The 26,540-nt window shown below is 45.7% G+C and overlaps 1 protein-coding gene across 2 annotated transcripts in view; it reads left to right on the top strand.

Moving 5' to 3' along the window:
* Positions 1–26,540, top strand: part of LOC137525527 (uncharacterized) — a 79,309-nt gene that overhangs the window by 7,716 nt on the left and 45,053 nt on the right. For both annotated transcript variants that reach the window (XM_068246653.1, XM_068246654.1), the window contains exons 3-6: positions 4,665–4,847; positions 6,824–6,849; positions 17,090–17,173; positions 24,252–24,329. In XM_068246653.1, coding sequence (XP_068102754.1) covers positions 4,665–4,847; positions 6,824–6,849; positions 17,090–17,173; positions 24,252–24,329 — 371 coding nt within the window. The remainder of the gene's footprint in view (positions 1–4,664; positions 4,848–6,823; positions 6,850–17,089; positions 17,174–24,251; positions 24,330–26,540) is intronic.

Here is a 26,540-nt window from a genome sequence, read left to right as displayed (position 1 = left end):
TGACTCTGTCTATCTTGAAGCCAATCCTGACATAATTTCCTCCCTTACTCTGTCTATGTATCATTGTCTGCCCCCACCCAGTCTTCAGATACTCCCACCCAGCTCTGCAGTAGAAAGTGCATGGTCATTGTGTGCAGGGCCGCCATCAGAAATTTTGGGGCCCCTCACACATCATCAGGCCTGGGCCACCCCCCTCCCTAGGCCTAACCACTGGTTGCTGTGCCCGCCCACTAGCCACCCCACCCTCGTGTCAGTGCGCTGTGGAAAAAAAATGTACATGGCTCTAACACTGATGAAAGCAGCATGCACACGGTAATGCGGCAAAAAGTGGGCGTGACCATAACATGTGGTGGGTGGAGCCAAATACAGGTAGTCCCCGATTAACAAATAAGATGGAGACTTGTAGGTCCTTTCTTATCTTTTATCCGTACTCTTGTCCCTTCTTTTCTTCCTGAGCCTCTTTTGTCCCCCTCTGTCTTACCTCAGTTTGTGCCTCTTTTGTGTCCTTCTGTGTGACCTCATGTTCCCGTCTAATCTCTTTTCTCCCTGTGCCTCTTTTGTCCGCCTCTGTTCCCCCTGTGCCTCTTTTATCCCCCTGTGTTACCTCTTGTCCTGTTCTGTATCAGCTCATCCCCCTGCCCTAGCCAGGTATAGGTGCCCCCAGTATAGGTATCCAGGCATAGGTGTCCCCAATATAGGTAGCCATATATAGGTTCCCTCAGTATAAGTAGCCGGAAGCGGGAAAAAAGGGCGCAGGCAGCTAGTGGACAAAAAGGGCGCCGCCATTCACTCTCATAATAAATAACGTTTAATGGGCGCCGAGCAGGAACAAAGGGCGCCGGAGATAAATAACGTTTACAAACGGCGCCCGGAGATTTTTAATGATTTATAACTGTGCTTGTGGTGATTTACGTTTATAAAATGCACCCGTGCCGAATAACGTTTATAAAAATACTTAACATATTTATCTTATTTAACTAATTAAAACATTATTTAAAGTTTTATCCCTTACTGTTTGTAAAACATTATTATTCACAAAATAAAGCGATCAGTATGTAACGTAAATTGCAATATATTTTTTGCAGCCACAATTAGTAAAACATTATTATCCACATAATAAAGCGATCAGTAAGGGGGGTCTTAGGTTTAGGCACCACCAGGGGGGTCTTAGGGTTAGGCACCACCAGGGGGGTCTTAGGTTTATGCACCACCAGGGGGGTCTTAGTTTTAGACACCACCAGGGGGGTCTTAGGTTTAGGCACCACCAAGAGGGTCTTAGGGTTAGGCACCACCAGGGGGGTCTTAGGTTTAGGCACCACCAGGGGGGTCTTAGGGTTAGGCACCACCAGGGGGGTCTTAGGTTTAGGCACCACCAGGGGGGTCTTAGGTTTAGGCACCACCAGGGGGGTCTTAGGTTTAGGCACCACCAGGGGGGTCTTATTTTTAGGCACCACCAGGGGGGGTCTTAGGTTTAGGCACCACCAGGGGGGTCTTAGGGTTAGGCACCACCAGGGGGGTCTTAGGTTTAGGCACCACCAGGGGGTCTTAGGGTTAGGGATAGGTACAGGGAGGGTTCTGTGTGAGAGTAGGCTTAGGTATAGTTTTAGTAAAATTATATTAATACTTACTAATGTTTTACAACACCTTTTACGAACGTAGTTATATTTATATCATTGTTATAAAGAATATTTTCAGATTTATTATAAGAACAAACCATAAATGAAGGTTATTCACAATAATATATAATTATAACAATTAAACATATATACCGTATTTTTCGGAATATAAGACGCTCCGGAATATAAGACGCACCTAGGTTTAGAGGATAAAAACGAGGGAAAAAAAGAATACATTAAACCTAGGTGCGTCCATGGTGCAGGAGCGTCTTGTGGATCTTCCCCCCTCCCCAAGCACTATCTAAGCTACAGAAAAACCTTGCTGCCTCACTAACTACTCTACAGTAACTCCTGCTGCCCCATTAGCTACACCAACCCCCTGCCATCCCCACCAGCTCCATTAACCACATCAATTACCTCCATTAATCAGCACTACTAATTACAGCTACAGTAATATTTATACAGAAATCAGAATTTGCAACAAAACTACAAGCAGATACAACAATGTACAGACAGTAGGAATAGGTAAAGGTAACAGGTCTTACAATTTTGAGGAGCAGGTGACCATGTGGGAGAGGGCCAGTGGAGTGGGCTGTGGGATCAGTGCCCATCCAAAGCACCAGCAGTAGAGGCTGAAGGAGGCAAGGGGGTAATGTCCAGGTCACAGCCAGAGCAGCTTACTGCGGATGTTGCAGAAGCTGGGTGCTGGTGGGTCTCAGCTGAGGCAGCACGTGTGGCCATTTGTCCCCCTCCTAAGCGTGGCCGTGAAGTGCTGGAGTTGATAGCCGCTGGTCAGATGCGGCTGCAGAGCGGCAGATATGCCAGGATACCGTGGCCATGATCTCTATGGATGTTGGGGAGAGAGCCTGTTTGGCTGATGGCTGGAAGTCTGAGGCATGCTATTAGTGCAGAGCGCAGCGGAAGGCGTTATTACCGATCCGGGATCAGCCGACGAGTCCTCCATCTGCTTCTGCATCTTCAATACCGGCGTGCGCGGATCCCCGTCTTGTAACTTCCTGGTCTGTCGCTCTCGCACTGCGTGACCTCGGCGGCTCACGTGCGTCAGGGTCACGCAGTGCGAGAGCGACAGACCAGGAAGTTACAAGACGGGGGTCCGCGTGCGCCGGTATTGAAGATGCAGAAGCAGATGGAGGACTCGTCGGCTGGATCCCGGATCGGTAATAACGCCTTCCGCTGCGCTCTGCACTAATAACATGCCTCAGACTTCCAGCCATCAGCCAAACAGGCTGAACACGGCTCTCTCCCCGACATCCATTGAGATCATGGCCACGGTATCCTGGCATATCTGCCGCTCTGCAGCCGCATCTGACCAGCGGCTATCAACTCCAGCACTTCACGGCCACGCTTAGGAGGGGGACAAATGGCCGCACGTGCTGCCTCGGGCACCATATAAATACAAAATTTCAAACATTTGGAATATAAGACGCACTCACTTTTTCTCCCCACTTTTGGGGGAGAAAAAGTGCGTCTTATATTCCGAAAAATACGGTAATCATTTTTTTAATAAACGTAATTATAAGTTTAACTTTTGAAACAGGGAAGATTAACGTTTTCACAATTGCCGATTTCATAAACATTATTTAATGATTTATAATTTTGTAAAACATTATTTGTAAACGAAATATAGCACACTATTTTTATAAAAGCTATTAATTAATAATTATTGTTTACACCCCGCGCCCTTTTTGTCCGGGCGCCCTTTTTGTACGTACGCTAAGTAGCCAGCTATAGGTGGTGCCCCAGTATAGGTAGCCTGGTGTAGATGCCCCTAGTATAGGTAGCCTGGAGATGTGAACCATACTTACAATGCAACTAGGGTTTCTAAATCTGCAAGGAAGCAAGCTTGGAATCCATGAGCAGATGTGTGGCATTCTCGTTGATACAGATATTATTGATTTTTATTTCTATAACTCTTTCCCATGATAGACATTTCTTAAGCCACCTGTGGGCAATATGGTTCCTTACGGCAAGGTTGAACTTGGTGAGAAGTCTATTTGTCTAGTTTAGTAAGTGGAGGATGAGGAAAGGTAAAATGAGTTAAGGGGGTAAATGGTGAGATGGGACAAATATAAAAAGTTTCCTTATACATACTAGACAACATTCTCAATATTTTTAAAGTTAGTGATTGTGATCAGTTTGTGATCACTGTACAAAAAAATTGGCTTATTTGGCATGTAATTACAAATGTGGCTAAATAAATTCTGTGCAAGGCCTGCACGCATCCACTTATGCTATAAATGTATGGAAATTTAAAGAAATAAATTACATCTCTGAAATATTATCTTATCTTCTTTAATCCTTGGGGTGACAATGCAGTCTATAATAGTGGAGCCCAAAGTGGAGGACAGGACACAACATAATCTATCTAAGTGGGTTACAAACATTTTAATGTTTTGTGCCCATTTTTTACCTTCTGTGTCCAACTTGTCAAATTTCTGTTCACTTCCTATTCTGTATGCTAGACTGTAACCAGCATAAGAGTGTTTGAATAGAATGGAGAGCAATTCAGATGCTGCTCTGGGGCGGTACACATTGTTCTGCATCCATTATGGCAACAATAAGGAAAGGAGAAAAAACTGGCACCAGTGTGCGGCAGGGACGGAACGGCCACCACTGGGCTTACCCACAGCGTGCTCCGGTAACATCAACGTTCTGAAATGAGGAGAGGAGAGACGGGCACTGCTGCATAAAAGCCCTTAATTGTGATCGGGTTACACACTGGTACAGTGGGGGAAAGTGTTTGCCTGACAGCTGTTTCACAAGTACCAAGCTTGTTTCTTGAGGGCTTTTATGCAGCAGTGCCCGTCTCTCCTCTCCTTGTTCTGCATCCAGGTGGATGGAGGACCAGGGTTCGAATCCTGACTAGGGTCAGTACCTATTCAGTAAGGAGTTTAAGGCAAGACTTCCAAACACTGAAGGGTGGCCTCTTGAGCGCATCTCAGTGGCTGCAGCTCTTGAGCGCTTTAAGTCCAAAAGCGCTATACAAATGTTAGGATTATCATTACAATAATGACTTCTCTATCACAGGCAGAGACCAATTGATTGTGGTCATCGATGACCTGGAGGACAGCAGTGATGAGGTGAAGGAAAGGATACTGCACAGCCAGCCCACCCTTCGGCTCAGAGCTAGGGACATCTTCCTGTTCTCCAGAGCTGATAAGGATAACCAGACAATTAAACTACAAGCTATCATAACTCTGATCCCTAAAGGTAAGAGCCAGATCTGGGAGACTAACTGGAACATTATCCATGTTACTTCACAGTGTTATAAATTAAGGATTGATATGCTGTACACACATGCGTACATATGCACAGTCTGCACGCACACACACTGACGCACGCACACACACGCGCACTATTTACAAATATGTTCTACAACACAATGGGCTGGATAGTGTAATGGTTAAGGGCTCTGCCTCTGACACAGGAGACCTGGGTTTGAATCTCGGCTCTGCCTGTTCAGTAAGCCAGCACCTATTCAGTAGGAGACCTTGGGCAAGACTCCCTAACACTGCTACTGTCTATAGAGCGCGTCCTAGTGGCTGCAGCTCTGGCTCTTTGAGTCCGCCAGGAGAAAAGCGCGATATAAATGTTCTGTGTTTGTTGTTCTGTGTTTTGTTTGATTCACTAAACTTTGATAACTCAAATATCACACCTTATCAAAGATATCACGTTATCAAAGTTACCACGCCTTATCAGAGGAGCATAGCGAGCACTATGAACTTATGCCTGCTAATTGGCAATGGCACTGGTCCTGCCCTGAGCCCCTGCGGGTTCGTAGCGCTCGCTATGCTACTCTGATAAGGCGTGCTAACGTTGATAATGTGTGATAACTTTTGATAACGTGTGATATCTTAGATAAGGTGTGATATTTGGGTTATCACGGTTTAGTGAATCAAGCCCATTATATTTATGGATAACGATTTATCTATAAGCCGGAGAACAATGATGCATTTAAAAACAAAAAAAAACAAGGAACAAGTTTCAATGTATTGTGCTTTAATTCATTCTTTGGCAAGACCCTTGAACAGTTAGCTTGTCATAATAGGCACCATTTAGAGAGACTGTTAGCAGAGTACGTGGATCATCTGAACTTACAAGCGTCTGAGCATTTCCTTCACCTTATGAGACCTGAAGAATTTGCTCAGTTAGATGAGATGTCTTCTAGAATAAATCCAGATAAAGTTATCTAATTTTTTTTTTCTATATATGTGGTGTTTTGAGGCAGCGTAGATTTTCCACAAAACGCTTTCATACCTCCCAACTTTTAGAGATAAGAAAGAGGGACACTTTAAGGCACACCCCTGCTACACCTCTAACCACGCCCCCGCCACAACCCCTAACCACGCTCCCACCACACCCCTCACCATGCACATCACAAAGAATTCAGAATCAGAACATGTCGTTTTATTATGTTCTTCTCGATCACCAGTGGTTCTTTATTTATTTATTTATTTTTTAACATTTGAAAATAACAAATATAGCAATTTAATTGATGAGAATACAGTTATGGGGGTTAATTAAAGGGACTCAGAGCACCTCTTATGGGCATGCCTTTAAAATTCCGACCAGTACTGCAAAATACGTAAAGATGCATACCTTTCTGTAGCTTGTGCTCTCCTCTTTCATTTGATGCCTGAATCGCCGTTCTACACCAAATCGCGGCTGCCATCTTGGCTATGTTATAACTTCCGGGTCACCCTTGTCTTCTCTTAGAGAAGTGCATCACTGAATGAAGCAGGAAGAGGAAGTGACATGCATGGCCATTGCAAGAGGCTCCTCCAGAGGGGTCCTAGCATGACTTTGTTGGAAGTCATCTGGCTTAAAGGCACACCCATGAGAAGTGCTCGGACTCCCTTTAAACACATTTTTTCAGTACAAAAATACACATATTTACATAGATCTGTACATGAGTCCTGAAAGAGGGACAAATGAGGAAGTAAGAGGGACAGAGGGATTTTGTTTCCAAAGAGGGACTGTCTCTGTGAAAAAGGGACAGTTGTGAGCTATGCACTTTGTCCCTGGCCACACATTTGCTCAGGCAGTCCTGTTTTTTATAGAGCCATGTACACCGCATTGTACAGTACACTTATGTTACGGTAGCACACCCCACTGTGGTGCAGGGAGAAAGACAGTATAGGGAATGAAGCATACATGCCTTATGTTTGTGTGTTGTGTCTTTACAGCTCTGGATCGGCTCAAGATTGTGGTGGTGAGTAACCTCAGGGGCGCCTCTAGCCTTCTTGTCACTCCAGGCAAGAAATCCTGTGGCGCCCCCCCCCCCCCCCCATAAAAAAATAAAACAAAAATCATATACATTATAGAACACTTCACACATGATATAAGCCATCAGAGAGGGATAACTATGAAATGGGGCCCTAGGCAAGATAACACTTTGCCCTCCACTGATGGTCACCTGGCTTATTTAGTTAGATTTAGTGGGGGCTAGCAACCACCAGGCCCCTAAACTCTCTCTAGACCCTAGGCAGCTGCCTAAGTTTGCCTTGTGGATGATCAGCATTGTATGCCATACAGCACATGCTGCCAGTATGCACCTCAAATAAATACAGCATCCACACTACAAGTTCCAATGTCAGTCACATTGCAAGATTGGATTATCAAGCAAGACATTCTTACTTTCAAAATAATTTTTCACAAACATTATGAGATATGCAAATATGTTACCACCTGTTAGGGTAGGACTAGAGTGGGTATATCATGACATTGAAGGGCTGATATGGTAAGGTGGTTTAAGGCCCAGTGCACACCGAGCGGTTTTAGCAGCGATCCGACAACCGCATTTGTCTGTGAAAACGCTTGGCTAATGTATTTCCATGGGATGGTGCACACCAGCTGTTTGAGGTTTTTAGCAAACCGCAAACGTGCCTCCTGCTGCACAATTGCGGTTTGCAGAAGCGATTCTGCCTCTCAATGTAAAGTATAGGAAAAATGCAAACCGCTCTGAAAAACGCTAGATCAGAGCAGTTTTCCAGGCGTATTTGTTACAGAAGCTGTTCAGTAACAGCTTTTACTGTAACAATATTTGTAATCTGCTTCACAAAAACGCTCGGCATGTTTAGAAAATGTCTCTAAACATGCCTAGAATCGCTCTGAAATCTGCTCCAAAACCGCTAGCGTTTTGAGGATCTGCTAGCGGTTTTGGTGTGCACTGGGCCTAATAGTTTGATTCATAATCCATTCTGGAGATAAGCACAGTGTGTTTGTAGTGTAAGTGATACAAGAGAAGAGAAGTAGAATGGAGGGAGGAAGGGTAGTAGAGGGTCAGAATTGATGACATGGATGAGCAGATATCTATGAGTAGAATAGAGGCTCAGTGGGTACCACTACTGCATTTTAGTGCTGAGTCCTAGGCTTGAACATTGGCCAGGGCAAAATCTGCATGGAGTTTCTGTCTTCAGACACTTCAGACATTTCCTGCATCATAAAAAACATACTAATAAGTCAACTGGTTTACCCCAAAACAATCCTATATTGAAAATATTAGACTATAACTATGGTAGGGATTAGACTGTGAGCTCCTCTGAGGACAGTCAGTGACATGACTATGTACTCTGTAAAGTGCTTCAGGAGATGTCAGTGCTATATAAATAAACAATAATAATATGGTAGGACATTATACTATGACTATGGTAGGGTTAGATTGTGAGCTCCTCTGAGGACAGTCAGTGACATGACTATGTACTCTGTAAAGTGCTTCAGGAGATGTCAGTGCTATATAAATAAATAATAATAATATGGTAGGACATTAGACTATGACTATGGTAGGGTTAGATTGTGAGCTCCTCTGAGGACAGTCAGTGACATCACTATGTACTCTCTACAGTGCTGCAGAAGATGTCAGTGCTATATAAATACATAATAATAATATGGTAGGACATTAGACTATGACTATGGTAGGATTAGATTGTGAGCTCCTCTGAGGACAGTCAGTGACATGACTATGTACTCTGTAAAGTACTGCAGAAGATGTCAGTGCTATATAAAGTACTGCAGAAGATGTCAGTGCTATGTAAATACATGATAATAATATGGTCGGACATTACAGTTTGACTATGGTAGGGATGAAATTGTAAGCTCCAGTGAGCAGTCAGTGACATGACTATGTACTCTGTAAAGTGCTGAAGATGTCAGTGCTACATAAATACACAATAATAGTTCCAAATGCTACTGGCTCCCCTGAAGAGTGCTCAGACTAGTGTACATAGTTGTGCACATTGTTCCCCAAGTAGCAGTTGTTTGGTCAGGGAGACAGTGGGAGAGGGAGCATGAGCAGAGGGTGAGGGCAAGCAAAGTTAAGCTCCACACTCACCACAGTGACTGCAACAACACAGGAAGATGGATCCAGCGAGGTGTCCCTCATGACAAGCGTCCAGCGATTCATCTTCCTGCCAGCGGGTATGTGAGATGTCACGTGACATTACAGGACGGGCGCGAACGAGAAGTCAAGCGACCTCAGTACTTTACTTGATCCTCAGTGACGGTCACTTTTCACCACACAACGCTAAGCGATGTCATGACATCGTGTAAATGACTACTTGTCGCTCAAAAAAAAAATTGATGAACATCAGGAAAATCATTGGAAAAATCGTGAGGTGGTACATAGCATTAGAGAGAGGGCAAACAGACAGCAATAATGGAAATACATTATTATGCCATCTTCAATTATAAGTAGTGATGGATGTAATTACACACATTGCTTACATGTCCATTATCATTGTTTGAGCTTTAGATGCTGCCCTCCTATTCACTCCTTCACAATGAAAGACAAAACCTGCAACCCCCACTGTGTCCATTACACACTTCAAACACTGTCCTGTTGAATTCAGGGAGAAGTGCAGGCTGTGTAGGGGAGAGGATCAGATGATCCTACCGCTCCATAACTAATCATGGCGATTGTCCTGACATCTAGACATGCAGACATTCTAGCAGAGCACACAGCTGTCTGCAGAGTTTACTGTTTGTTTGTTTGTTTGTTTGTCTCACTCCCTCTGCAGACTCAGTAACATTTCGGGGTAGGGCGCTGTCGCTGTCTCCTCTGTGGGGGGGCAGAGAACAGATATAAGTCAGACACCTTCTTCTTAGGGAGTATCTATAATTCTGAACTCTGAATGATTCTTTAGTGACTTAGCAGAAGGCTGTTTGTGAAAAGAACAGAGTAACCAAGCAGCTCAGGGTGACCCAAGCTACTAGGAATGTATAGGGGGATAAAAGGAACCAAATGCCCTCCTACTAAAAAAGCAAAGCTTGGTGTAATTTGCCTTCTTCACAACAGAAGGAAATCTTTTTCTCTCCAGTCCCTTACAACAGTCTTTCAGGACAGGAATTTTTATTTCCCCTTGGACTGACAGTAATTTATTGCGCCTTCCCCATCAAAGTCGCTCCAAGCCGCTGCCTGGGTGGTCAGTAGGTAAAGGCGCCCCTGAGTAACCTAACCCATTGCTTATTGGTTCTTTTTGCTGGCTTGCACTCACCACTTAAGTGTCACTGCATGTTCCAAGCCTTACTAATCCAAGAACTGACCAGGGCAAACTCCACTAGCAATCAGGATAAGTGAATACAAAGTATATAATGGCAAAGAGCTGTACAAAATATCTGTTCAAAGAGGAACTGAACTGAAAGACAATAGTAGAGGAAAAAAAAAAAAATAAATCAAGACACTGTAAACTGAGAAGTTAAAAAAATAGACGATAGAAATGTTTGATACTAGCCATGTCATTGGTTCATGTTGTTTGATCTACGGTGAGCCTGCGGGTCAGGATATTTTCTGTTGACAGCCCAAAAAAAAAAAAAAAAGAAATCTGAGAGCACCAACTGCTCTCATCTATAAACACACCCACTAACTATGGGTTATATATATATATATATATATATATTATATACACAGTCATGTCCGAAATTGTTGGCACCCCAGAATTTTTTTCCGGAAAATCAAGTATTTCTCACAGGAAAGTATTGCAGTAACATGTTTTGCTCTACACATTTTTATTCCCTTTGTGTGTATTGGAACACAACAAAAAAGGGAGGAAAAAAAGCAAATTGGACATAATGTCACAAAAAACTCCAAAAATGGGCTGGACAAAATTATTGGCACACTTCACTTAAAGAGAGTCTGAAGCGAGAATAAATCTCGCTTCAGACCTCATAGATAGCAGGGGCATGTGTGCCCTTGCTAAAACGCCGCTATCCCGCGGCTTAACGTGGGTCCCTTCACCCTCAAATCCCCTACGTACAGTCGGGGAGCGCTTCCGCATTGGGGCAGGGCTAACCGCTGCAGCCCTGCCCCACGCGCGTCTGTCAGACGCGTATCTCCGCCTCTCCCCCGCCCCTCTCAGTCTTCCTTCACTGAGAGGGGCGGGGGAGAGGCGGCAATCGCGTCTGATAGATGCGACTGGAGGCAGGGCTGCAGCCGTTAGCCCTGCCTCCAGGAAGAAAAAAATCACGACCAAGTTTGCGACCAAGGTTTGCGGGGGTGGGTTTGGGGGTGAAGGGACCCCCGTTTAGCCGTGCGATAGCGGCACAATAGCGGCGCACACATGCCCCTGCTAACTATGAGCTCTGAAGCGAGATTTATTCTCACTTCAGAGTCTCTTTAATAGTTGGTTGCACAATCTTTGGAAAAAATAACTGAAATCAGCGACTTCCTATAACCATCAATAACATTTTTACACATCTCACCCGGAATTTTGCAAACTGCTCCAGTCCATGAGAGGAGTCTTAGCTACTGATTAGGATGAAGTTAAATTTTGCATTAAAGTTCTTCTTTAAAGGGAACCAAGCACCCTTTCTTTCCCTGGAATTTCCCTGGTGTGTAATAGCTATAGGAGCTGCCATGTTCCCCCTCCCCTTCTCGCCTTCCTTGTTTACAGAGGTCAGAGATGTCCTCTTCATGCCTTCCGTCTAGATAAGCTCTTTGAAGATATTGTCCTAATTACCCACAGCCTCTGTTGATGAAAAGGTATTGTTTACTTCTTGTTAATGACTACAATAAAACAATTACTAAGTCCTTAGCTGCCTGAAATCTCTGCAGAAGGGCTAGACCATAGGCCTGCTGAAATAAGCTAATAAGCCTTAAAGGAAACCTAAAGTGAGAGGGATATAGAGACTGCCATATTTATTTACTATTAAACAATGCATGTTACTTGGCTGTCCTTCTGATCCTCTGACTTTAATAGTTTTAACCACATACCCTAAACTAGCATGCAGATCAAGTGCTCTGACTGAAGTCTGGCTGGATTAGATGCATGCTTGTTTCAGGTGTGTGATTCAGACACTATTGCAGCCAAAGAGATTAGAAGTATAGCCGGGCAACTGGTATTACTTAAAAGAAAGTGAATATGGAAGCCTCACTTTAGGTTCCCTTTTAGTGCTAAACTTAAAATGTTAAACAAAAGGTAAAATGGAAGTTTGTTTTAATATGTTAATATACATATTGTTGGCATGCTTTTTCATGTGCTTTTGAGATGCCTTGGGTGCTAAAAATAGTGCTCGGTTCACTTTAAGGCTTTGTTTACACCAGAACGCAATTCTGACGAGTTTTAGTTTCAAAGGTTTTTATTAGAGAAAAATCCCGATAAGACATACAGTACACCCCACGCTGGGGGGAGAGTGCAACAGATAGAACTCAAGGGGGGCAAAAAAGGACTGCAATGCTTAAAGATAGAGAGAAATATCCTTATACATCAGACTGGAAAGATAGAACTTGAGGAAAAAAATGAAGAAAAAAATAAAGTATTCTTAACAACAAACAGGATATTAACAATCCGTGGCTGTTTCCAAAGAGGCCTCGATAACTAGAGGCTAAAGAATACATTTCGGGAAGAGCTATAGCAGAGTGACTAGACATGTGAGCATTCTAGGGAAAGTATACTAAATACCTGAGCCCTGAGCATCAGCATAGACTAGCCATGGGTCCCATGTTTTCTGAAACCGTTCCATACGATCATAAGTGATTGCCAGCTTTCGTTCATATATCATAAGTCTATGGACTCTGTGTATTACTGGGTCAAGCACCAGTCTGGGTTGTCGCCATTAAGAGGCTAAGTAGGATTTGTCCGCCATAGCTATAAATTGAATCAAATGGTGGATTGGGAATTTTGTGGAAGATTTCTTATATCCTAGGAGGAGAATAGCTGGGTATTTAGTAAGTGGATGGTCAATAGCCATTGAGATAAGATTGGACACTTAATTCCAGAAAGAGACAGCTTTAGGGCAGGTCCACCAAATGTGGTACAAAGATCCCTCAGATGCACATCCCCTAAAACGGGTATTGGTAAGGGAGGGAGAAATTGCATGTAGCCTAGACGGGGTTAAATAGGCACGGTGGATTAATTTAACACAAAAAAAACGCTACTACAATGTTTACCTTACCACGTGCTCCGCCCTGCCTCTATGCACGCCCCCAGCCGTTCTACAATTTACACACTCTTCTTCCTGTTCCGTGCTCTGCTCAGTCTTTTAAATTCCCACACACTTCTCCTCCTCTAGTCTAAGCCGTGCCATCCCCTCTCCTTTCTATGGTGGCGAGCAGCCGCACGGGTACTATGTGTACCTCATGCGTCGCCGCCTCCAACTCCGCCCCCCCACCTGTGATGATGCACATTCGGGCGCCGGCTGCATGCAAGAGAGGAGACTGTGCCCCCCCCCCCATGCCCCCCTGGCTGGCCCTGCGTGCTGCTGTGCATTCCCCCAATACATGTGGATGCCTTCCTATTACTAGTCAGTCCCACTATGGGCCATTAGCACACTATAGGCTTAGGAACCAAGGGGAGGGGGAGGGGGGGGGGGTCAGTTATGAGCTGTGACTAGCTGGGCAAGCTGTTCTGGGCAGAAAGAGTTTGTGAGGCTGAGCAATGTTGTGGAAATTAGTTTGTGAGGCTGGCTGACCAATGCTGCGGAAAAGTGGAGTAATCTCATCTGTCACTTGGCATAATGAGCTAACATGGTGGAGAAATGTCAGTTACTATAGTCTGATTTTGTCCTGGGGGAAAAGTAGAGGGATGGCTAGCAGCATAAATAGGGACAAAGTAGGGGGTGGGGTGCATTAAGCGTGAGTGAAGAAGATATGGGCGGTGGGATATCGTTATGCCCTGGGTGGGGAGCAGTAGGAGATGGATGTGAGTGGCAAGCACAGCGTACATAGGAGCTTGCTGATAAATACATATCTACCAGTTCTCACTCCAGCTTGCATCCACGATCTACCCGCCAACTTCTGAGCTAGCCACTAGCGCTATGGTCACATTACAGTGAGTGCGGAGCTCTAATGCGTGGTACAATTAGATTTTCTGCCAGATCGATTATCTATAACATGTCCCGTCAGGGCCGGATTTGTACTTTTTACCACCCTAGGCCCGTTGTCAACTCCCCCCCCCCCCCCCCTTCCCTTTTCCTTCTGCTCATCCTAACTTCCTAAAGCATTTAGGCCGGTCATGGGACGTTTCTATCCCATCCCAAAGGTCCCCTCCAGTGCTGCCCTGTAGCCGCAGCTCAGATAAAACTTCAGAGTAGCACAGCAGAGCAATTTTAAAGGAAACCTGTAGCGAAAAAAAATCTGCCATTGGGATAGATTTACCTCGGGGGAGGGGGGGGGGGTTGAGGGTGAAGCCTCTAGAATCTAATGAAGCTTCCCCTGTCCTTCTCTGCTGCCCCGATTCAGCACTGCCACCCCCACCCCCATCCCCTTTCCCAGTGAAATTAACAATATATTTACACTGTGAGCTTCATGCAGGCGCAGTGTCAGCTCCTTGCTCAGGCTCTGGCGTAAATAGCCGAGCCCGATTGGATCTACAGCACAGACGCAAGCCGACCACAAGGGGGCACAGTACAGCAGACCGGATCGGACTCCACTATTTCTGCCGGAGTCCAAGCGGAAAGCAGCTACTGCCCCTGCAGTAGGTGCACTATTCAGGGCGAACCAGCGGTGGAAGCTGTAGTGTGCCTGGGCCGAGTTTCCAGGGGGCCAGAGCTGAATCAGGGGTTCTAAGGAGGACGATGGAAGCCTCAGTGTCTAGAGGCTTCCCCCTCCAGAGTAATGTAACCCCCGGGGCACTTTTTTCACTACAGATACTCTTTAATGCAGTGGGGTGCTATGCAGCAGCATACTTCTATACAGCACCTGACATGTCAAATGACATGCAAGAACACCTGGGAGCTGTACAGAAGTATGCAGCATAAGGCCTGGTTCACATTGGAACTAAAAACCGCACTGTTAGTGGATGGTGACGGAACAGATTCTAACGGATCCAATTAACCTATTAATCCGTTCCCATTGCTCTGTTAGAATGGATCCGTTCCTCCGAACATACTGAAAACTTGGGTCTACATTTTTTCCGGATCAAAGGACACACATTGACCATGTGCTAACGGAACAGATAAATTATTGATACCTTTAAAAAACTTATCCGTTTTATGCCTCTTGCACACTACATGCAATTACAATTGTTTATACAATCCAATTTTTGATTCTGATTAAAAACATAGCAGCATGCAGTACTTTTTTTAATCAGATTCATAAATTGGATCGTATAAGAAAAAAAAAATCAGAATCACATGTAGTATACAAGAGGCCTGAGACAGATACGTTTTTTCACGAACCAGTTTTTTATCTACAGTGTGAGCCGAGCCTTGAAAGTGACCAGAGATGAGTCATGTGGCTGTTTTTTTACTTACCTGGGGCTTCCTCCAGCCCCAGAAGCACGGATGCGTCCCTCGCCGTCCTCACGCAAGCCTCCCGCAGTCTGCCCAGAATCCTCGTTCTGCCACAATAAAACGGTAGAGGGCTCAGTCTGACTGAGTGACGTCAGCCGCAGAAGGTCCGCACATGTGCAGAAGGCCCCCTGATGACGTCACACAGCCGCTTACTGGAGAAGATTGCGGCTTAAAGGAGGACCCGCAGGAGGATGGCGAAGGACGCATCTATGCTTATGGATCTGGAGGCAGCCCTGGGTATGTAAAAAAAACAGCCACATGACTCATCTCTGGGTCACTTAAAGTGTCTAGGTGTAATGAACAGAGGAGAGTTTGGATCTGCCATTGGAGTAGGTAGAAGACCATGCTGTGCTGGATAGGGAGAGGGTGTCAGTTGTAAGGGATTTCACACACTGGTTTCTAGTTGTACAGCAATGTGCTGTAGTTGTAGTGTAGATGTACAGAAATGTGCTGGCTGTGAGCCTCCCCTCCTGCCCAGAGGAACGTAAACTTACTTTTCTTTCAAGGTCTGCACCTCTGCCCTGGGAGTCTATTCATCACTCCCAGCGGCATAACAAACCCTCTCTACCAGTATTTCTTAGGAGGGAGTGCTGGGGAAGGGCAGACGTTACATCAACGAATACAGAAGATGCTGCTCTAAACAGTGTAGAAGCAGAAGGAACAGCGAGACACAGAACAGGAAGGGGGAGAAGCAGTGGGAGTGCAGCTATACATTACAGCTAGGTGTAGATTGCAGAGCTAGTTACCTTACACACATGTTCAAGCTGAATTCATTTTCTGCACGATCTCCTGTCATATTAGCAAAGCTGCCCGCTCTGTCCCTGTCTGTAGCTGCCGCTGCTGCACAAACAGATATGCTACTATGTGCATAGGAAAGCAGCGGGCGGCTGCAGACAAATTAACACTGCAGCATCATTGTAGGAAATAGCATGGGAGGCTATTGGGACACTGCTGTCTGTTTTTAACCCACCCCTTCCCTGGCTCCGCCCTAGTCCCGAGCCTATTCGGCCTGCCCACAAATCCGGCCCTGTGTCCCGTCTGATTTCCGATCGATTTTCTGATAAATTTTCCATTGAAGTGAACAGAAAATCAAAATCAGATCAGACAAGCTGGAAATAATCGTTCTGGCAGTAAATCTGCCAGAAAATCTCATTGTGTGTACCAGGCATCAGAAGCTGCCAATGAGACACGGGGCTGGAGCTTGAGAGAGGAGAGGTTAATATGCTTCCATTGGCATGTTCCAACATGTTCTCTGCATCAGTGATGCTCAAATCTGGATCCGGTAGAAACCCGGATAGTTGCTATCCGGATATCTCCCAGTAAAGCTGTGCGGGCTTACCTGTCTGACGTCTTCTTCGTCCGTCCCTGGCACTTCCAACGATGCGGTCCACGCAGCGGTCACGTGACTACAAACACTACAAAGAATAGGCCCTAACGCATACCAATGCGTACCAATGCCCACTAACACAAACACATGCTCAACACAGCTGATTAAGGCCCTGTTTACATTTATTAGTTGGTACGCGCCAGTATGCATTAGTACGCGTTGGTGCACGTTTTTTCCATAGCAGTGCATTGGATTAGATTCTCCATATTCCACCCTTGGGACTCTACTCTGTAAGATGATATTGTTCTATGCAGATTGTTCTCCTCCCTGTGTACTTGTCATGTTTGGTAACACAAGTGCTCTTCAGTGACCGGATTATGCTGTGGATTCTGTGTTTCAGGCTCGAGGTGTACAGGGCGTGGTGGTTATAATTCTGACGGGGGATGCATACTACAGAACCTATCGATCGCCAGATTCCAGAAACGTGAGTATATTGCATCAACAAAGAGAATGTAAAAGATAAAAAAATACAAGAAAGGGAAGAGGAAGGATAATAAAGTCTAATTTACAGAAATCTGCATTTCAAATCAATGTTATTACCCTAAAAACGCCTCCCCCTCTCCACAATCATTACCTCCAACACTGACCTCCACCCAGGACTTGAATACCCAGGGCTGGATTCCCCATTAGGAATTTTAGGCACTTGCCTACAAGCTGCTCAAAGTGGCCCCTTCTTTTGCCCCCTTCCTATCACAGGATAGGTAGCCAGGAATAGGTGCCTCAGTATAGGTAGCCAGGAATAGATACTCACAGTGTAGATAGCAAGAAATAGGTACCTCAGTATAGGTAGCCAGGAATAGGTGCTTCCAGTATAGATAGCCAGGAATAGGTTCCCTAATACAGGTAACCAGTGATAGGTGCCCTAGTATTGGTAGCCAGGAATAGGTGCCTCAGTATAGATAGCCAGCGATAGGTACCTCAGTATAGATAGCCAGGAATAGGTGCCTCAGTATAGATAGGTAGGAGTAGTTGCCTCAGTAAAGATAGCCAGTAATAGGTGCCTCTGTATAGATAGCCAGGAGTAGGTGCCTCAGTATAGATAGCCAGGGATAGGTGCCTCAGTATAGATAGCCAGGGATAGGTGCCTCAGTATAGATAGCCAAGGATAGGTGCCTCAGTATAGATAGCCAGGGATAGGTGCCTCAGTATAGATAGCCAGGGATAGGTGCCTCAGTATAGATAGCCAGGGATAGGTGCCTCAGTATAGATAGCCAGGGATAGGTACCTCAGTATAGATAGCCAAGGATAGCAGTGTTCTCCCCAGAATTTCTAACCAGCCGGGTGGCATGAAAAAGTAGCCGGGTGGGGAAGTAAGGTCACGTTGGGTGGAGTTGGAGGGTGATGCTGGGTGCCACTACTAGGTAGGGAGGGGCAGGGTGGATCGTGTTGGGTGCTACTTGGTAGGGACGAGTGTAGGTGGATCATGCTGGGTGCTTTTGAATGAGGAAGTGGGTAAGGAGGAAACACACTGGGAACTACTGATGAGGAGTTACACTGGATGATCTCACATGCACACAAGCATGATGTACACATGCTTGTTGCTTGTCTATGTGCTAAACAGCGTGTACTACAGAGGGGAAAAAAAGGACTGGGAAAGAAAAAACAAGGAGGAATGTGTGAGAGACAAAGGGAAATGTGTGAGAGGGAGAGACAGACTAAAGGTAGAAGAAAACATATGTATATCAGTGTGGAAAAGGAAGGGGGGGGGGGGCAATAAAAACAACACTGTGTGGGTCAGAGAGGAGAGGATTGCAAGCAGTACCATCTAAATATGAATGTAATACAAGAATGCAGCACTCTCACAGCTCCTGTAACTTGCACAGCACACTGCAGGTCTGCAGACAGGTTTACATCAATGTAACATCTCGGAGCAGAGCAGTTGGGGGAGGGACAGCAATAGGAGCTGTAAAAATGTCTGTCTCCTCTCCTCCCAGCAAAGTGCATCTGAAAGGGGGGCATGCCATAGAGGTGACGCTACACCAGGCACAGCACGCAGAGGCAGCTAATAGCTATCAGTCACCACCTTACCAGGGATTAACAGATAACCATCTGCCCTGCAATGCTGTCTCCCCAGCATGAGCGAGCGCTGCTCCACACTCTTCCCTGTGCTCTGACATCTGACCTGCGAGGCTGGAGGTGAGGCTGGAGCACATGCTGGGAAGTTTGCTGCGATGTGAAGACTTGCTGGAGGAAGGAAGAGAGCCCGTCCTCTAGTGTTGTCCGGATCATGAACGATTCGGATCTTTGATCCGAATCTATTTTATGAGTCGATCATCCGAATCATCAAAATGAGTGATTCGGATCGCAAAAAGGGGCGGGGCCAGGAGCGACACGCCCCCTCTCAGCGGGCAGCGGGGTCCTGGAAGCAGAGCAGGGATGGATCGCTGAGTTGGAGGGGAGCCAGCCTTGCAGCCACAGGTAGATGAGAGAGGTAGAGGGGACATGGGTGCCACTGCCAGATATGTGTAGAGCACACATACTGGCTGCAATGTGCTGCCCATTATAGGCTGGCTGTTCCGTAGCTCTGCACAGTGAACACATTGGAAGCTTTTGGCTCAGCACAGCTCAGTAACTTTGCAGACAGTGTGATTGAAAGGCAATATAATCCTCCTGCACTGGCACTAAACAGCTGCACTTATCTTCTGGGAATGCTTTCTTTCACTGTGCGACCTTTTCTTTCAAAGTGTACAGATGAACATATAGGTGAAATATATGTAAAGCATATGACTTCAGCATGTGGGTATTACGTGCAAACATTTCTGCTCTCTGCTCGTCCCTCCTCCCTTCCCTGTCCACTCCCTGCCCTCTGTCCATCTTCTCCCCTTCTCTGTGTGTCCACTCCCTCCCCTTCTCCTGTCCACAGACCTGTCCTGCTGTTCATTTCACCCCCGAATGCTTCCGGTAGTAAAATGATCCGAGATTCGAATCAAAGATCCGGATCTCTTCAATGATCCGATTCGAATCATCCGGATCATTGAAAAGATCCGAACTTCCCATCTCTACCGTCCTCTGCATAATAGTCATGCAGATCGGGATGGGATTCACTAGCTCCAGCTCCTTTGAAGTTCCCGCGGTGCCTGTGTGTAACTTCAGTTACCACCAGGCTCTCCCCGCCCCTCTACATCACGGATATGCAGGAGCTGAGGGGAGGGCGGAGATAGTGTGAGTGACAGCGGCTGGCTCCAATAACACAGCCGCTGCTCACTGCATTGAATGTGGAGGAAGAAAATCTGATGCACGCTGTAACCACAGGCGGGCGGGAAGCTGAGACCAGCCGGGCGCTCCGCCCGGGTAATAGGCTCTGGGGAGAACACTGGATAGGTGCCTCAGTACAGATAGCCAGGGATAGGTGCCTCAGTATAGATAGCCAGGGATAGGTGCCTCAGTATAGATAGCCAGGGATAGTTGCCTCAGTATACATAGCCAGGGATAGGTGCCCAAGTATAGGTAGCCAGGAATAGGTGCCTTAGTATAGATAGCCAGCGATAGGTACCTCAGTATAGATCGCCAGGAATAGGTGCCTCAGTATAGATAGCCAGGAATAGGTGCCTCAGTATAGATAGCCAGGAATAGGTGCCTCTGTATAGATAGCCAGGGAAAGGTGCCTCGGTATAGATGGTCAGAAGTAGGTGCCTCAGTATAGATAGCCAGGGATAGGTGCCTCGGTATAGATAGCCAGGGATGGGTGCCTCAGTATAGATAGCCAGGGATAGGTGCCTCAGTATAGATAGCCAAGGATAGGTGCCTCAGTATAGATAGTCAGGAATGGGTGCCTCAGTATAGATAGCCAGGGATAGGTGCCTCAGTATAGATAGCCAGGGATAGGTGCCTCGGTATAGATAGCCAGGGATGGGTGCCTCAGTATAGATAGCCAGGGATAGGTGCCTCAGTATAGATAGCCAGGGATAGGTGCCTCAGTATAGATAGCCAGGGATAGTTGCCTCAGTATACATAGCCAGGGATAGGTGCCCAAGTATAGGTAGCCAGGAATAGGTGCCTTAGTATAGATAGCCAGCGATAGGTACCTCAGTATAGATCACCAGGAATAGGTGCCTCAGTATAGATAGCCAGGAATAGGTGCCTCAGTATAGATAGCCAGGAATAGGTGCCTCTGTATAGATAGCCAGGGAAAGGTGCCTCGATATAGATGGTCAGAAGTAGGTGCCTCAGTATAGATAGCCAGGGATAGGTGCCTCGGTATAGATAGCCAGGGATGGGTGCCTCAGTATAGATAGCCAGGGATAGGTGCCTCAGTATAGATAGCCAAGGATAGGTGCCTCAGTATAGATAGTCAGGAATGGGTGCCTCAGTATAGATAGCCAGGGATAGGTGCCTCAGTATAGATAGCCAGGGATAGGTGCCTCGGTATAGATAGCCAGGGATGGGTGCCTCAGTATAGATAGCCAGGGATAGGTGCCTCAGTATAGATAGCCAGGGATAGGTGCCTCAGTATAGATAGTCAGGAATGGGTGCCTCGGTATAGATAGCCAGGGATGGGTGCCTCAGTATAGATAGCCAGGGATAGGTGCCTCAGTATAGATAGCCAGGGATAGGTGCCCAAGTATAGGTAGCCAGGAATAGGTGCCTTAGTATAGATAGCCAGCGATAGGTACCTCAGTATAGATCGCCAGGAATAGGTGCCTCAGTATAGATAGCCAGGAATAGGTGCCTCAGTATAGATAGCCAGGAATAGGTGCCTCTGTATAGATAGCCAGGGAAAGGTGCCTCGGTATAGATGGTCAGAAGTAGGTGCCTCAGTATAGATAGCCAGGGATAGGTGCCTCGGTATAGATAGCCAGGGATGGGTGCCTCAGTATAGATAGCCAGGGATAGGTGCCTCAGTATAGATTGCCAAGGATAGGTGCCTCAGTATAGATAGTCAGGAATGGGTGCCTCAGTATAGATAGCCAGGGATAGGTGCCTCAGTATAGATAGCCAGGGATAGGTGCCTCGGTATAGATAGCCAGGGATAGGTGCCTCGGTATAGATAGCCAGGGATGGGTGCCTCAGTATAGATAGCCAGGGATAGGTGCCTCAGTATAGATAGCCAGGGATAGGTGCCTCAGTATAGATAGCCAGGGATAGGTGCCTCGGTATAGATAGCCAGGGATGGGTGCCTCAGTATAGATAGCCAGGGATAGGTGCCTCAGTATAGATAGCCAGGGATAGGTGCCTCAGTGTAGATAGTCAGGAATGGGTGCCTCGGTATAGATAGTCAGAAGTAGGTGCCTCTGTATAGATAGCCAGGGATAGGTGCCTCAGTATAGATAGCCAGGAATGGGTGCCTCGGTATAGATAGTCAGAAGTAGGTGCCCGGGAAAGGAGCCTCAATATAGGTAGCCAGGGATGGGTGCCTCAGTATAGATAGCCAGTATTAGATGCCTCAGTATAGATAGTCAGGAATAGGTGCCTCTGTATAGATAGCCAGGGAAAGGTGCCTCGGTATAGATAGCCAGGGATGGGTGCCTCAATATAGGTAGCCAGGATTAGATGCCTCAGTATAGATAGTCAGGAATAGGTGCTCCACTATAGGTAGCCAGGCGAAATAGGGGGATGCAGCACCAGCAGCGACAGAGGGAACATTAAATACTCACTTTATCACGATCCATGCGCTGCATCTACTTACTTCTTCCTGTTCTTGCTTTCTATCTCATAGTTAGACCTCCCCCCTAGGGGAGACGCTGCATGAAATTTGCATGAAGCAACAATTATTAGCACCTCATTGAACATCTTTACTGAGGGATTATATTTAGTTGTGCGGTTTTTGGGCTCTACTACGCCTTCCTCACTGCCATATTTGCACCAATGTTTTCTCACTGATGTGACAATCCATCATTGGCCTTGATTCATAAAGCATTACCACATGAGGCAATGCGGAAAACAACTGATTTTATCAAGCATTCAGGAAAATGTCAATTCATAAAGGCTGTTACCGCATGAAAAACTGAAGTTACCGAGCAGTGAGGTAAATTACTGACTTGTGCGGTAATTACCTCAACACATGTCAGTAAATGTCAATTCATAAAGACTAGAACATGCAGTAAAGCCCCAAAACATTACCGGCAGGAGACTGTGTGGAGCTGTGATCCACATAAGCAGAAGCAGTGAGAGCTATGACTGACAGGAGCAGAGAGCCAATAGAAACATCCTCTGTCTCCTGCAAGTCCAGCTGATCGGATGTTGATAGGTTAGGAAGGCTTCTCGGCAGAAAACAAGCTTTTCTATCCCCCAGGCAGCGGAGCAGAGAGAACAGAACAAAAGAGATTCCCCCTCTTCCCCTTGTTTGGGCTTCAGTAAATTACCAAATTTCTACTGCACCTGTGAAAATGTTTATGAATTAGCAAACAAAAGTCTAAAATATCGAATGCGCTATATTAAGGACCTGATTATTTAATTGCACAGCCCTTTATGAATCAAAAATTGCGCAGAAGGTGGATCAGCGCATCACCAGGCCGCTTCCGAATGGCCTACAATCAGAGGTGCGCTGAGCCCCCCCCAGAAACTGCAAACGCACCTTGAACCCAAACAGAAGCTCTGCATATACATCAAAAGCAAAGCTGTTAAGTGGGAGCAGCTGACCAAAAATTAATTAAACTAGTACATGGCAAAGAAATGAACAGCGCTACTTAAAAACAGATAAGTGCCTACCTGCAAGAGAGTGCAAGCCCCACTTGTGGGATAAAATACACACCTAGTATACACATGAAGCGGCCTGGTGTTGCGCTGATCCACCTTTTGCGCAATTTTCAATTTTCGATTTTACTTGGTAGCGCACCCAGGCTATGCATATGCATAGGTTAGGATTTAGTTAGTGCTAGGTCCCCTCCCATATGAGGATGACTTCTTCGCAGTGGGAGGGACGAGTACTTAACAAGTTGCATGCAAGCTGTTACAGGAAACCAACATCCTCTAGTGGTAGACAGGTTATGTGTATGCTCAGTGTGTATTTTATCCCACAAGTGGGGCTTGCACTCTCTTGCAGGTAGGCCTTTATGAATCAAGACCGTTCTCTATGAACACGGCCTGGTCTTCCTTAGGTGATTTCTGGCATGCAGCACTAAGGAGAGAGAGAGGTCTAAGTTCTTCTCCAACAGTGGTACCATCATTGGTACCTGGATTTGGTGCCCATACACGGTACATTCAAAACGTTCAATCTTCCCATTTATATGACCAAAATGATCGAATCAAAAAGAATATTTTTTTTTCGATCAAGAAAAACTAATGATTATCACGTTTTTTTCAATAAAAATCCAATGGAATTTGTTGGAAAATCTTTATATTCGATCTAATGAATTATCAAATGAAATTATCGAAGCGAAAAAAATTGTACCATGTATGGGCACCATAAGTCCACCATGGAATTCCATTGTGCATCTCTTGGGTATCTGATAGGTGCTGTGGTTCTAGGAGGCTCTGTGCAGTAATACAGACATACAGTCATATAGTGCATTCAAGTCGTTTGGGTTATATGTATTTATTTTTTTTGCTTTTTCATCCCTCAGATTATCCTCTCCGGCCTCTGGACATTGCAGTTCCTCAGGACATTTGGTTGGGAAGTTTCTAAGCTCCCATCACCACTTGTAAGCATTTTCAGAAGGAAATGTATTAAGGACAAGGGGCTCATATCCTGCTGATGCCCAGGAGGAAGTAGCGGTAATAGTAGACAGCAGCATATGTGGGATCTTGGGGTACCCTCTGATCATAAAAAAGCTGTCAGATATCCACCCTTTCTCAGGTTAATAGGTTCAAAGACTCACTTTTAAAGGGACTCCAAGCACTTTTCATGGGTATGCCTTTAAAGCTAATGGGAACCCGTTTTTTATTTATTTATTTTTTTAAATAAAACCATTATTTTGTTGCAAATTAAAAACATAGTGCCTTACCATTATTTTCACCGCTCCCTGGCCCCTGTGTCCAGTTATCAGCCCCATAATCCTTTCCCCCGTTTTCCAAGATGTTTTATCTGACCTTTTCTTTATCGTTCGGGTCAGCAGCCTTTTCCTGTATTCCACATAGTGCTTGTATTAGCGCGAGAATTGGCTCTGCGAGAGCAGAGAGGTGTGCAGCGCGGCCGTGTGCACGTGTGCAAGCGCGTACTGGAGAGCGCAAGCGTGCACGTGTCACAGCAGTGTGTGGAGGATGGAACGGCCGTCTGCAGTGATGTGAAGACTTGCGCGCTCTGTGAGGGAGACCACAGAGCGCATTTATGTGAACGCGGACAGGGGGGCGGGGAATGGGGTGGTGAACCACGGACATGTCAGAGGAGCGACAGAGCAAGGGAAAGAAGCTCTGTCTCCTCCTAACCCATCACTTATTCAACCGAAATGGTCAAGGAGAATAAAAGATGATTTATGCGCAATTAGTCAGCAAGAAAAGGGGTAAGGAGGCACATTAGAAGACAAAAATAAAAAGCTGACAGGTCATCTATTAAAATTAACTTTTATAAACCGGTTCTCATTCACTTTAGGACTCTGACCAGTACTGCAAAGTACTTAAAGATGCATGCCTTTCTGTAGCTTGTGCTCTCTTGTTTCATTTGATGCCTGAATCGCTGTTCTACATCAAATAGTTTTCATTCGATTTTAATTTAAAAATTGCGGCTGCCATCTTGGCTATGTTATAACTTCCGGGTCACCCCTGTCTTCTCTGTTAGAGAAGTGCATCACTGAATGAAGCAGGAAGAGGAAGTGACACGCATGGCCATTGCAAAAGGCTCCTCTAGAAGGGTCATAGCACGACTTTCTTGGAAGTCATCTGGCTTAAAGGCATTCCCATGAGAAGTGCTCAGAGTCCCTTTAACACAATATTTACTTTATTTTAATTTTTCTTTATTTATTTTAAGTATTTATATAGCGCCGACATATTACCCAACACTGTACAGAGTATATATTGTCTTGTCACTAACTGTCCCTCAGAGGGGCTCACAATCTAATCCCTAGAACAGTCATTTGTCTATATATGTTTTGTGTAGTGCATCTATCATACTTCTATCTACTTACAATAAATATCATACATATTTACAATAAAGGGAAAAACTGTTCAATGAAATAAATACACTTGGTTTTAAAAATCATTTATTAAATCCAGGTAGATATTCCACATCTGCATATCCTATATAATAAAACCCCTGTGTCTCTGCATCCTGTCCCCGTGTGTGTGTGTCCGTGCTTCCAGACCTGACAGTTTCCTCTCTGTGAACCTCATTGCATTGTGGGAAATAATAGCCTTTCCAACTGCCAAGCAAGCAACGTCTCCCTGTGTGCATATACTTCGGATAGCAGTGGGGGACGAGTGTGCGGGGTACGCGTGTTGCCGGGGTTTAGCGGCCGGGGTTTAGCGCCCGTTTTTTAATGGGCGGGCCTATTTACCAGTTTCTAATATCTTTATAACTTCTTTTGTTCTTCATCTGTGTTTATCAGCATTCTTTGTGTTCATCTGTTTACTTCTGTCTTTCCATCTGTAATACTTCTGCCTTCATCTGTAATGTTTACCTTCTTAATATGTATTTCAGCAGCTGGATAGTGTACTGGTGAAGGGCACCACCTTTCTCACAGGAGACCAGGGTTTGAGTCCTTGCTATAGCTACCTAACCAGTATGGAATCCTTAGGAAAGACTCTGTAACACTCCTGAGGGATTCTACTGTCACTTGACAGGCACCCTATTGGGCCAATTAAATTGCGGAGATCGCATCCATTAAAGCCACTGGACCCACCGGGGCTCAAGGTGGGTTCAGTGGAGCTGCCGTTAGTTAGAAGGAGCAAGCATAAGGTACCAGCACACGCTAGTTGCA

The sequence above is a fragment of the Hyperolius riggenbachi genome, chromosome 7, assembly GCF_040937935.1.
Source record: "Hyperolius riggenbachi isolate aHypRig1 chromosome 7, aHypRig1.pri, whole genome shotgun sequence".
Taxonomy (NCBI): Eukaryota; Metazoa; Chordata; class Amphibia; order Anura; family Hyperoliidae; genus Hyperolius; species Hyperolius riggenbachi.
This window is presented reverse-complemented; position numbering and strand designations above follow the sequence as displayed.